This window comes from Ornithorhynchus anatinus, chromosome 10 (genome assembly GCF_004115215.2).
Source record: "Ornithorhynchus anatinus isolate Pmale09 chromosome 10, mOrnAna1.pri.v4, whole genome shotgun sequence".
NCBI classification, from domain to species: domain Eukaryota; kingdom Metazoa; phylum Chordata; class Mammalia; order Monotremata; family Ornithorhynchidae; genus Ornithorhynchus; species Ornithorhynchus anatinus.
In genome coordinates this window covers 6,978,440-6,991,894 of record NC_041737.1, presented here as the reverse complement: position 1 = coordinate 6,991,894, position 13,455 = coordinate 6,978,440, and the positions used below count along the sequence as shown (strand labels likewise).

Genomic DNA, 13,455 nt, shown 5'->3' with positions numbered 1-13,455 from the left:
CTTCTCTGGGCCTCAGTGACCTCATCTGTAAAATGGGGATGAAGACTGTGAGCCCCACGTGGGACAACCTGATTCCCCTGCGTCTACCCCAGCGCTTAGAACAGTGCCCTGCACATAGTAAGCGCTTACCAAATACCAACATTATTATTATTACATTTTGGCAACAGGTAGAGACAATCCCTACCCAACAACGGGCTCACCGTCTAGAACGGGGAGACAGACGACAAAACAAGTAGAAAGGCACTGTTCAGCACTTATCATGTGCCAGGCACTGGACTAAGCACCGGGGAATTACAAGTTAATCAGGTTGGACACAGTCCGCGTCTCACATGGGGCTCGCGGTATTCGTCCCCATTTTACAGATGAGATTACTGAGGCACAGAGAAGTTCAGGGACCTGCCCGAGGACACGGAGCAGACGAGCGGCGGAGTCGGGATTAGAACCCAGGTCTTCCGCCAGGGCGTGCTGATCTTCTGTTAGAGAAGCAGCGTGGCTCAGTGGAAAGAGCCCGGGCTTGGGAGTCAGGGGTCATGGGTTCTAATCCCGGCTCTGCCGCTTGCCAGCCGTGTGATTTTGGGCAAGTCACTTCACTTCTCTGTGCCTCAGATACCTCACCTGTAAAATGGGGGTGAAGACTGTGAGCCCCAAGTGGGGGACGACCTGATCACCCTGTATCCTCCCAGCGCTTACAACAGTGCTTTGCACATAGTAAGCGCTTAACAAATACCACCATTATTATGATTCTGTCCCTGCCCAGGTTTATTTTCTTTTAAAAGCCGCCGCTTTTGAATCCTAGCCCCGGGCACTGAGGTTAGCCCTGACACAAGGCCACCCGGGGATCCCATGACCTCCCGCCCATGCTGCTGTAACTTCCTTCTCCTTGGCAGCTTCCCACTGAGAGAATGCTTCCCCCACCCATCTCCCGGCACCCGGTCCTCTCCTCTCCCCCGCCGCCTCCGGGCCGACAGAAGGGGGGCATCGGGCGGGTGGGCCGCGGACGGGACCGTGCCCGCCGCCGCCGGCCCGCTCACCCCCCGAGGCGAGGGCCCCTTCAGCCGTCTCAGAGGGACTCCCGCCCTCCCTCGTCCCGGCTCTCGGCCCAGATCCGGGAACTTGCACTCGGGGGTGAAAAGGCCCAAAATGGTGGCCTTCTAATAATAAGCTTGGTAATTGTCAAGCGCTTACGATGCGCACGGCACTGTTCTAAGTCCTGGGGAAGGAATACCAGGTGATCCCAGTTCGAATCCCCATTTTACAGACCTTCTAGCCTAATAGCTCTTTGAAGCCTGCTTCCTTCTGTCTTTCAGGCCCTTCTCCCGCAAAATCCTTGCTCCCTTCATTCGTTCATTCATCCAATAGCATTTATTGAGCGCTTCCTACGTGCAGAGCACTGGACTAAGCGCTTGGAATGGACAAATCGGCAACAGATAGAGACGGTCCCTGCCCTCTGACGGGCTGACGGTCTAATCGGGGGAGCCTTTCCACCCCCCAACGCTCGCAATGAAAGGCTGACGCCTCCGGGGCCCGAGGAGGCTGCGTTCCCGTTCCCGAGGAAGCCTCCCGCCCGGGCGAACGGAGACAGGAGCCGGGCCCTCCGGAAACGGACATCAGCCCGGACGCCGCCAGCTGAGAAGCACCTTGAGGAGCCCTCCGGTCGATAACCAATTTCCCCCTGCCTCCTAGCCGCCGGCCGCCTCGACGGCTCCTCGGATCGCGGCCAGGGGTTACCGAATTCGAGCGGCGAATCGGAAGGGCGAGAGCCCGGGAAAGCTCTGGGGGCTGCGCGGCTGCGGGTCGGAAGACTGCAAAACGAATCCGAGGAAAGGAGACTCGACATTGGACCGGGAGACGCAACTGGGGCCTGATCGGAAACGGCATCTCCCGCCAGGGTTGGAGATCGGGACGGTCCCAGCTCGATCTCGACTCCAGAGGAAGCGAGGAGAGAGAAAGAGCGAGTACGGGAGGGAGAAACGCTCTTTTATGCTCCTTCTTCTAACTTGAACACGTGTTTTTTTATGGTATTTGTTAAGCGCCTCATACGTGCCAAGCACTCTTCTAAGCGCTGGGGTAGATGCAAGTTAGTAAGGCCAGATAAAGTCCCTTTCCCAAATGGGGCTCACCGTCTACGTAGGAGGGTGGACGGGTATTCATTCATTCGATAGTATCGATTGAGCGCTTGCTATGTGCAGAGCACTGTACTAAGCGCTTGGAATGCACAAATCGGCAACAGATAGAGACAGTCGGGTATTGAATCTCCATTGTACAGCTGGGGAAACCCGTGACTCGTCCAAGGTCACCCGGCAGGCAAGGGACAGAGGCAGATTAGAACGCGGGTCCTCTGACCACTAGGCCACACCGCAGTTCAAACCATAGGCCGGTCAAAATTTTAAGGCTCTACTCCCTCCCGCAGCTACCGATCGACCACCGGAAAGACCCCCACCGGGCGGGGACGGGGGCAGGTTGGAGGAGGAAGATACTTTTCCAAGAGACTGTCGGGCAGCGCCGTGGAGCATGGACTCATCCCCCTACACCGTCAGCTCGTTGCAGGCAGGGAATGTGTCCGTTTATTGTTGTACTCCCAAGCGTCTAGTACAGTGCTCTGCCCACGTAAGCGCTCGATAAATACGAGCGAATGAGTAAGCGCCCCGGAGACAAGGAATGCGTCTTGTGTTTCGGGGGTAGGTTCCCGAGAGCACAGTAAGGTGCATCAACACTCCGTAGAAGGCCAGTAGGTACCACGACTGTTTTATGTTACCGCTCCCTGGCCTACTTTCCTACCGGACGCCCATGGATTTTACAGGTCACAAAACTGGTTCTGTTTGTTTTCCCCCTCAAGTCCCGCACTGTTTTGTCTCTGGCTCTCCGTGGGTGGGGCTCGGAGATCAGCTGGCCCTCCCTCCTCAGGCTCCTGGGCCAAGCTCCACACTCACACATCTCTCAGAAGTCAAAGTCCTTCTCCCCTCCGCCTCTCCCTTACCTGATGACAAAAATAATCGTGGCATTTGATAAGAGCTTATTGGGCGCCCGGGACTGTCCCAAACACCGGCGGAGATACACGCGATGAGATCGGATACAAGCCCTGTCTTACCCAAGGCTCCTAAGGGAGAGGGAGAAAAGGTATTTTATTTTTTACAATCCCTGTCTTACCTAAGGGAGAGGGAGAAAAGGAATTTAGAGATGAGGAACGTGAGGCCCAGAGAAGTCAAGTGACTGGCCCGAGGTCACACAGCAGGCGAGTGTTAGAGCTGGGATTCAAACCCAGGGCCTTTGACTCCCAGGCCTGGGCTCTTTCCGTTAGGTGACACTGAAGAGTTCCAGGAGGAACTCTCTGTCATCCAGTCAGTGGGTGACATCTATTGAGTGCTCACGGCATTCATTCATTCCTTCAATCGTATTTATTGAGCGCTTACCGTGCGCAGAGCACTGGACCGAGCGCCCGGAAAGTACAACCCGGCAACGGATGGCGGCGATCCCCACCCAACAACGGGCTCACAGTCTGGAAGGCCTTGACAGAGTTGGATAACTTGAGTTATTGAGAGTTCTTGAGAGAGTTCTCATCTGTAAAAGGGGGATCAAGACCGTGAGCCCCACGTGGGACAAGCTGATTATCTTGTATCACCAGTGCTGTGCACATAGTGAGTGCTTAACAAATAGCATAATTTATTCTTATTTCTTTTTGTAATAAGACAGAGTTGGTAGACACTGGGCACCGCTGGGAGCCCTGATGGAAGCGTCTTCCTTCGGTGGAAGACGCCAGGAGCCTCTGCCGTTTCCTCGAGGCGGAGGAACCAGATCCGGGCCACCCACGGCTCTGTCCCACCCCGGCTGGAAAGATCGCGGTGGGCGTGCCGACCCCGGCGGCGCCGGAGGAAGCGGCGGCTGAGCTGGAGGGCTAGGAGACCTTCGGGTCGATGAAAGGGACACCTCAGTCCAAGGCCCCGGCTGGAGACGCTCACCCTCTCTCTGCCCTCCTCGGGCCAGACATGGCCTCTCTTTAGAAAAGGCACCCGGGACTCCCTAATCCTCCCAAAGTAGCCTCCAGATTTTCAAGAGAGGGCCCTCCCCTCCCGTAATCGTAAACGTAGCACGTCCGGCTGTCCGCAGCTCGACCTCCGAGTCCTCGGGCGCGGGGTCGGAGAATGGTCCGCAGGCCCCCAGCCGGGACGGGAGGCCGCGCGGGCCCCGTGGCATCACCTTGGGCCCGCTCAGGATCCCAAATTCCCAGTCAGAGTCCAGTAGTTCCTGGGCAGAGCCGGCCGCTGCCCGCGCTCCACACCCAAGCAATCCCACAGAGCTCCCGCGCCGCAGGCGAGGGAAAGAGGATGTCACATCAGGCCGGTCCAGTCAACTACATCTCACCGGCTGGAAATACGCCTAGGTCCGTCTCCCCCGTTAGACCGTAAGCTCCTTGCGGTCAAGGGAACGTGTCTCTCCTTCCCGTCGCGCTCTCCCCTAGCACGCCGTACCCGAGGGGCGCTCAGTAAATCGCTATTACTACTGACCGGCCACTGCGGACGGTGCCCGACACAGAACCAGGCTCCGGAAAGAGCGGAGGGGTGAACGATCAGAGCCCCCAGGCTGCCGCCCGACAAAAAACAACCAGACCTTCTCCGGCTCCGACTCTCCACTTCCCTTCGTTCCGCTCCCGAGGCTCCCAGGAGAATCTCAGCACCCAAATCCAAATGCGAGAGGCCATCGCGGTAACGCTCTTAAAGGCTGCAGTCCGACGGACTAATTTTTGAGGTCAGAGGTCCATCGTCACCCTCAGCCCGAGAGGCGGGGCTCTAAGAAATCCGGCTGGGGCGATTTCATCTGGGGTCTGGGGGAGCCCGCGGGGATTTCAAGACCAACGCAAGCGTCGGGCCCATTCGACCGATTCCGCATCATCTTTGCGAGAAGGGTCCTTGAGAAGGGTTTCTGCAGATCTCAGAACCAAGGGCACCCGCCGTGCTTTCACAGAGCAAGTCAAAAGGCGGCCCAGGCAGCGAGGCCTCTCTGCTCGTTAGAAATAAGGATTCCTGTCCGGGAGAACTACTTACTTTCCGTTAGACTGCTGCATCCTTAAAATTAAAAATCACTCCCGGGATTCGATATAATATCTGAAAAATGGAGAGATCTTATCGCTCGCCACTTGGATGAAGGCCAACAAGGAGGTGGGTTTTAAACGCTTTATAGCACATCTGCTCCACGAGGCCTTCCCCGACTAAGCCCTCCTTGCCTCGTCTAACCACTCCCTTCTGCATCACCTTGACTTGCTCCCTACAGTGCTCTGCGCATAGTCAGCGCTCAATAAATACTGCTGAATGAATGAATCCCCCTTCCCAGACCCACAGCACCTATGGACATAGCTGTAATTTTTTTCTCTATTTATATTAACGTCTGTCCCCGCGCCAAACTATAAGCTCATCACGGGCGGGGGACGAGTCCGTTATACGGTCACATCGTCTTCCTCCCAAGTACTCGGTGCAGTGTTCTGCGCGCAGCAGGTGCTCAATAAACGCGGCTGCCTGCTTGCGCTTTAAAGCATTATTTTCTAAACGGTGACCCTCAGGCGAATTTTCCCGCCCTCCCTTATCCCTCACTTGTCCCCTCGAGGTGGGTCCTTCCCCTCTTTCCAAAAAGCAATCCAAGTTAGGGACTGGGAACTTTAACAGTGGAGGGGGAGGAAAAGAAACTTAATCGAGTGACAACTTTAAAGACCACCAAAACGCTACGCCGAAACCGCCGAGTCAACTCCACGCAACTTCCTAAGATAGCGTTTCACAGTCTTCCCTCCGGATGCGATCCGACCATAGACCCCCCCTGCTTTAAAAGAGCACCGCCCGGATACATAAAAGCAGGAATTCTTCGGTGTCTAGCCGGGCCGGGGAAGGCATCTGGGTGGGGATGGGCGCCGAAAAGTGACCACGAACGCTTTTAACTCATCTGGGACCCCAGATGCCTTTTTTGCTGTGACGCATCAGTGGGGTCAATCACCCCTTACCTGGCCCAAGAGCCCTACGGGAGAAGGAGCGATGCAAGAGGGGAGGAAGGTGGGGGGAGGATGGGGGAGAAGATTGAAGAGTCAAAAGATGATGATGATAAAAATAATGGCTGTCGGGGGAAATACCCTGCACACTCCCATAGGATGTAGAGGTGGGAAAACGCCAAAGGTTGTGAGGTAGGGGGCCAAAAGGTGATGGAAGATGGGGTCCGGGGAGGCCGGGCCCCGGCAGGGGGAGGGAATAAAGGGGGGGAATCCTGTAGAGGCCCGGGCACCGGCGAGGTCGCGGGGGAGGGGATGGGGGGGGCATCTCGGGGCTGGGATGCTGGCGGGGTCGGGGAGGGCGGAGGGGACGACGAGGGGCAGGGGACAAGGGGGAAGGGGCGGGGGACAAGAGGCAGGGGGCAGGAGACGGGGAGAAAGGGACAAGGGGGCGGGGAGTATGGGACCAGGGCCCAAGGGAGAAGGGGACAAGGGGACAAGGGGGAAGGGGCCAAGGGGGAAGGGGACAGAGAGCAGGGGGAGAAGGGGACCAGGGGGAAGGGGACAAAGGGGAAGAGGCAGGGGACAAGGCGAGCAGGGGACAAAGGTCAGGGGGCAGGAGGCAAGGGAGAAAGGGGCAAGGGAACAAGGGGGCAAAGGACAGGGAGAAGGGAACCAGGGACCAAGGGGGAAGAGGAGAAGGGGACAAGGGAGAAGAGGAGATGGGGACAAGGGGGAAGGGGACAAAGGGGAAGAGGCAGGGGACAAGGCGAGCAGGGGACAAAGGTCAGGGGGCAGGAGGCAAGGGAGAAAGGGGCAAGGGAACAAGGGGGCAAAGGACAGGGAGAAGGGAACCAGGGACCAAGGGGGAAGAGGAGAAGGGGACAAGGGAGAAGAGGAGATGGGGACAAGGGGGAAGGGGACAGGGAGCAGGGACCCAGGGGCAGGGGACGAGGGGGAAGGGGACAAGGGAGAAAGGGACAAGGGGGGAGGGGACAGGGAGCAGGGTCGGGGACCGGGGGAAGGGGACCAGGGGGCCGGGGAGAAGGGGACCAGGGGACCGGGGGGAAGGGGACAAGGGGGCAGGGGGGCAGGGGAGAAGGGGACAGGGGGAAGAGGACAAGGGGGAAGGGGACAGGGAGCAGGGGGAGCAGGGGGAGCAGGGGGAGCAGGGGAGGGGTCGTTGAATGTCGGAAGGGCGGCGTGGGCGGGGTGGGCGGCGGGAGGGCGAGCCCCAGGCCCCTGCCTCCGGGCCCCTGCCTCCGGGCCCCTGCCTCCAGGCAGGCCTCCAGGCCGGGCCGCAGCCCCCCGCCCCTCCCGCCCCCCGACGCGGCGGCCCGCGCTTACTGAGCCCTTACCGAGCGCAGCCCAGATACTCACAACAAGAAGCTCATGGCGAAGCCGGCGGAGCGGGCACGAGCAGGGGCGCGGGCACCAGCAGGGGCGCGGGCACGAGCAGGGGCGCGGGCACCAGCACGTCCGGACCGACCGACGCCCCCGCCGCCGCCGCCGCCGCCGCCGCCGCTGCTGCTGCAAACTCGTCGGGCGCCGCTGGAGCCGCCAGGGGGCGTGGTGGGAGGGGGGCGGGGTCTGGAGGGGCGGGGCCGAGAGGGGCTGGCCCGCCCATTGGCCGGGGGAAAGCCCCGCCCCCTTTCCCCCCGCCCCCTTCCCCCCCCGTCCCCTTCCCCCCCCGTCCTTCTCCGGCTGTCGGGAAATCTCGCGAGACTCGTCCGTCCCTCCCCTCCCTCCCCGCCCTCCCCCTCCGCGGTTCTGCGCCTGCGCCGTGTGGCCGCCCCCTTGGGCGCCCCCTGCGGCCCGCGCGGGGCATCGGCGGCCTTCCCGCGGCCTCCCCGGCGGGCGCGGCCTGGGGAGTCGCGGGGCGTGGGTTCGAATCCCGCCTCTACCCCTTGTCAGCCGGGGGACCGTGGCCCGGTCGCTGCCCTTCTCTGGGCCTCAGTGCCCTCATCTGCAAAATGGGGATGAAGCCTGGGAGCCTCGCGGGGGACAACCTCATCACCCTGGATCTCCCCCAGCGCTTACAACAGTGCTCGGCACATAGCAAGCGCCTAACAGATACCATCATTATTATCACTCCAGCGCTTAGAATAGTGCTTGGCACACAGTGAGCGCCTAACAGACCCCATCATTATCACTACTCTAGCGCTTAGAACAGTGCTCGGCACATAGTAAGCGCCTAACGAATACCAACATTATTATTACTCCAGCACTTAGAACAGTGCTCGGCACATAGTAAGCACCTAATAAATACCATCATTATTACTACTCCAGCGCTTAGAACAGTGCTCGGCACACAGTAAGCGCCTAACAGATACCATCATCATTACTACTTTAGCGCTTAGAACAGTACTTGGCACATAGTAAGCGCCTAACAGATCCCATCATCATCACCACTCCAGCGCTTAGAACAGTGCTCGGCACAGAGTGAGCGCCTAACAGATACCATCATCATCACCGCTCCAGCGCTTAGAACAGTGCTCGGCACAGAGTGAGCGCCTAACAGATACCATCATCATCACGGCTCCAGCGCTTAGAACAGTGCTCGGAACATAGTGAGCGCCTAACAGATCCCATCATCATCACCGCTCCAGCGCTTAGAACAGTGCTCGGCACACGGTGAGCGCTCAACAGACCCCACGATCATTACAAGGTGACCAGGTTCATCACCCTATTTATTCGTCACCCTATTTATTTTGTTTAATGAGATGTACATCGCCCTGATTCTATTTATTTACCGTCGTTTCAACGAGACGTTCACCCCCTTGATTCTCTTCATTGCTACCGCCCTCGTTCCCGTCCGTCCGTCTCCCCCGATCAGACCGCGAGCCCGTCCGAGGGCAGGCCCTGTCTCTCTCTGTTACCGATCTGTCCATTCCAGAGCGCTCAGTCCAGTGCTCTGCCCGTAGTGAGCGCTCCAGAAATACCGTCGAATGGACTGAATGGCACACGGTAAGCGCTTAACCCCCACCATCGTTACTATCATCACTCCGGCGCTCGGCACGGCGCTTGGCACACCGTCAGCGCTTAACCGGTAGCACGTTTATTACGAGGTTGTCCCACGCGGGGCCCCCGGCCCTCATCCCCATTTTGCGGGCGAGGTCGCCGAGGCCCAGAGAAGCGCAGTGCCTGGCCCACAGTCGCCCAGCTGGGCGGAGCCGGGATTCGAACCCATGACCTCGGACTCCCCGGCCCGGGCTCTCGCCGCCGAGCCAGGCCGCTCTGCCCGCCCACACCCCTTCGGAGGCCCCGGTCAGGGCCCGGGTGTCGCGAAGGGAGGGAGCCAGGGGACCGAGGGCTTCCCCGGCCCCGGCCTCCCTTTAGGAAGAACCGCAGCTATTTAATTTATTTAATGAGACCGACCGGGATATCTGTGGGGGCGGCAGCCGCCGCAGCTGTCGCCTCCTTCTCCTGCCCGGTTATTTTCGAGCCGTTGCCTCTCCACCCGATCCGGGGGACGGAGCCGGACGGACCCTGGCGTCGGAGGCCTCCCGGTTAATAATGATAATGCTAATAATAATGATAATAATAATAAAGACGGTATCTGTTAAGCGCTTACTAGGGGCCGAGCGCCGTGCTGAGCGCCGGGGGGAGACGCAGGGTCATCGGGTCGTCCCCCGTGAGGCTCCCAGTCTTCATCCCCATTTTCCAGTCGAGGTCACCGAGGCCCAGAGAAGCGACTGGCCCACAGCCGCCCAGCTGACCAGGGGCAGAGCCGGCATTCGAACCCATGACCTCGGACTCCCCGTGGGGCTCGCAGTCTTCATCCCCATTTGACAGATGAGGTCACTGAGGCCCAGGGAAGAATAATAAGGATGCGGATATTTGTCAAGCGCTTACTAGGTGCCGAGCACCGTTCGAAGCGCCGGGGGAGATCCAGGGTCGTCGGGTCGTCCCACGTGAGGCTCGCGGTCAATCCCCATTTTCCAGATGAGGTCACCGAGGCCCAGAGAAGCGAAGCGACTGGCCCACGGTCCCGCGGCTGACGAGCGGCAGAGCCGGGAGTCGAACCCCTGACCTCCGACTCCCAGGCCCGGGCTCTTGCCACTGAGCCGCGCTAAATGGGTAACAGAGACCGTCCCTGCCCTCTGATGGGCGTAGCTCAGTGGCAAGAGCCCGGGCTTGGGAGTCGGAGGTCAGGAGTTCGAATCCCAGCTCTGCCACTTTTCATTCAGTAGTATTTATCCAGCGCTGACTGTGTGCAGAGCACCGCGCTAAGCGCTTGGAAGGAACAGGTCGGCAACAGATAGAGCCGGTCCCTGCCCTCTGACGGGCTGACGCTCTAATCCTTGTCAGCCGCGGGGCCGCGGGCGAGTCACTTCACTTCCCCGGGCCTCAGTTCCCTCATCTGTCAAATGGGGATTAACTGTGAGCCTCGCGTGGGACGGCCCGACGACCCCGTCTCTCCCCCGGCGCTCGGCACCTAGGAAGCGCTTAACGGATACCAACGTTATTATTATAATCGGGGGAGGCGGACGGACAAAAAAAGTAGAGATAAATAGAATCGAGGGGATGAACGTCTCATGAAAAGAATAGCAGATAAATAGAATCAAGGTTAGCCGATTAATAACGTTGGTATCCGTTAAGCGCTCGCTAGGCGCCGGGCACCGTTCTAAGCGCCGGGGGAGATACACGTGAGGCTCCCGGTCGTCATCCCCATTTTACAGATGAGGCAACTGAGGCCCAGAGAAGTGAAGCGACTGGCCCACAGTCCCACAGCTGACATGTGGCAGGGCCGTGATTCGAACCCACGACCTCTGACTCCCAAGCCCGGGCTCCTGCCACTGAGCCACTCTGCTTGGCCGAACACTTCACCTCTCTGGGCCTCAGTGACCTCATCTGTAAAACGGAGATTAATAATAATAACCTTGGTATTTGTTAAGCGCTCACTCTGTGCAGAGCCCCGTTCTAAGCGCTGGGGGAGGTACAGGTTCATCAGGCTGTCCCCCGTGAGGCTCCCGGTCTTCATCCCCATTTTCCAGATGAGGGAACTGAGGCCCAGAGAAGTGAAGTGACTCGCCCAAGGTCCCCCCGGCTGACGAGTGGCAGGGCCGGGATTCGAACCCCCGACCTCTGACTCCCGAGCCGCGCTGCTTCCCTCCAGCGCCTAGAACAGAGCTTGGCGCATAGTAAGCGCTTAACGAATACCAACATCGTTATCATTATTAAACGTTAGCTCAGTGGCAAGAGCCCGGGCTGGGGAGTCAGAGGTCTTGGGTTCTGATTCCGCCTCCGGCCCCTGTCAGCTGGGTGACCTGGGGCCGGTCGCTCGGGCTCCTCGGGGCCTCAGTGGGCGCCTCTGCCAAATGGGGAGGAAGACTGGGAGCCTCCCTCACGGGGGACAACCTGATTCCCCAGCGTCTCCCCCAGCGCTTAGCACAGTGCTCGGCACCTAGTAGGCGCTTGATCAATACCAACGTTCTCCGGGCCTCGGTTCCCTCATCTGTCAAATGGGGATGAAGACCGGGAGCCCCACGTGGGACCACCTCGTCACCCTGTATTCATTCATCCATCCATTCATTCATTCATTCAATAGTGCTTATTGAGCGCTTCCTAGGTGCCGAGCACTGTGCTAAGCGCTCGGAATGGACAATTCGGCAACAGAGAGAGAGACCATCCCTGCCCCTCGAGGGACTTCCTGTCTAATCGGGGGATGCTAGACCGTATCTCCCCCAGCGTTTAGCACAGTGCTTAGCCCATAGTAAGCGCTTCTCAAATACCATCATCATGATCATTATCGCTATTATATTATTATAATTATCATCATCCATTCCCTAATGCGGGAGTCCCGCCCCCGCTTACGTCACGGAGACCCTCCTCCCGGGGCCGGACTGGCCCGGGGGGGGGGCGGAGCCAGGCGGGAACCAATCGGCGAGCGGACCACGTCCTGGGGGCGGGGCCGACCCTCCACCCCTCTCCCGATAGGACGAGAGCCGAGGGGGCGGAGTCAAAGGGGACCAATCGCCTCCCTCCACCCGACCCGGCCCCGCCCCATGGGCGGGGCCAACCCGCCACCCCTCTCCCGAGAGGACGAGACCGGGGGGCGGAGTCAAGGGGGGACCAATCGCCTCCCTCCACCCGACCCGGCCCCGCCCCGTGGGCGGAGCCGGCCTTCCACCCCTCTCCCGATAGGACCAGAGCCGAGGGGGCGGAGCTGAGGGGAACCCATGGGCGCCCTCCATCCGCCGGGGGCGGAGCCGACCTCCCTCCTCGCCCGATGACGTCACGGGGGCGGGGGACCAATGGGCGGCGGCCGATCCTCCACGCCTGTTCCCGATAGGAGGAGGCGCGGGGGGGGGCGGGGCGTCGGGGAGCCAATGGGCGGCGGCGGGCAGGCGGCAGGGGCGCGGGCGGCGATGGCGGGGCGGCGCTGGTTGCTGGGGGCGCTGCTGCGGGGCTGCGGGAGGCCCGGGGGGGGAGGCTGCGGGAGGCCCGGCCCCGTCGCCCCGCTCCGCCGGCCGCTCCTCCGCCTCCCGCCCCCCTCGCCCGCCCGCCCCTACGCGCAGGTCAGCCTCCTCTACGGCCGGGGGAGGGGGGGGAGGGGGAGGGGGCTGAGCGCCGGGGGAGATCCGGGGGCCATCGGGCGGGGCCACGTGGGGCTCCCGGGCTTCAGCCCCGTTTGACAGATGAGATCACTGAGGCCCCGAGAGGAATAATAGTAATAACGATAATGTTGGGGTCGGTTAAGCGCTTACTACGTGCCGAGCGCTGTGCTGAGCGCCGGGGGAGAAACGGGGCCATCGGGCGGGGCCACGTGGGGCTCCCGGGCTTCAGCCCCGTCTGACAGATGAGATCACTGAGGCCCCGAGAGGAATAATAATAATAGGGATAATAATGTTGGGGTCGGTTAAGCGCTTACTACGTGCCGAGCGCTGTGCTGAGCGCCGGGGGAGATCCGGGGGCCATCGGGCGGGGCCACGTGGGGCTCCCGGGCTTCAGCCCCGTCTGACAGATGAGATCACTGAGGCCCCGAGAGGAATAATAATAATAGGGATAATAATGTTGGGGTCGGTTAAGCGCTTACTACGTGCCGAGCGCTGTGCTGAGCGCCGGGGGAGATCCGGGGGCCATCGGGCGGGGCCACGTGGGGCTCCCGGGCTTCAGCCCCGTCTGACAGATGAGATCACTGAGGCCCCGAGAGGAATAACAACGTTGGTCGGTGTTAAGCGCTTACTAGGTGCAGAGCGCCGTGCCGAGCGCCGGGGAGGACCCGAGGCGATGGGGCGGTCCCCCCGGGAGGCTCCCGGGCTTCACCCCCCTTTTACAGACGAGGCGACTGAGGCCCGGAGAAGTGAGGTGACTCGCCCACGGTCCCACGGCTGACGAGGGGCACCGCGGGATCAGAACCCGTGACCTGCGACTCCCAAGCCCGGGCCCCTTCCGCCGAGCCCCGCTGCTTCTCCTGTTAACTGTTGACGGAGGCGCTTGACGAGTAGCATCGTTACTGTTATTTTGCCAGTCGACGTTTGCGTCGT

General features: G+C 60.5%; 1 protein-coding gene across 1 annotated transcript in view; it reads right to left on the bottom strand.

Annotated features, from left to right (window-relative positions):
* MOB1B (MOB kinase activator 1B) overlaps positions 1-7,462 on the bottom strand; it is a 37,261-nt gene extending 29,799 nt beyond the window's left edge. The window contains exon 1 of the mRNA XM_029073826.2: positions 7,346-7,462. Within this exon, the coding sequence (XP_028929659.1) occupies positions 7,346-7,359 (14 nt within the window). The 5' untranslated portion in view covers positions 7,360-7,462. The remainder of the gene's footprint in view (positions 1-7,345) is intronic.
* Positions 7,463-13,455: the final 5,993 nt, after the last annotated feature.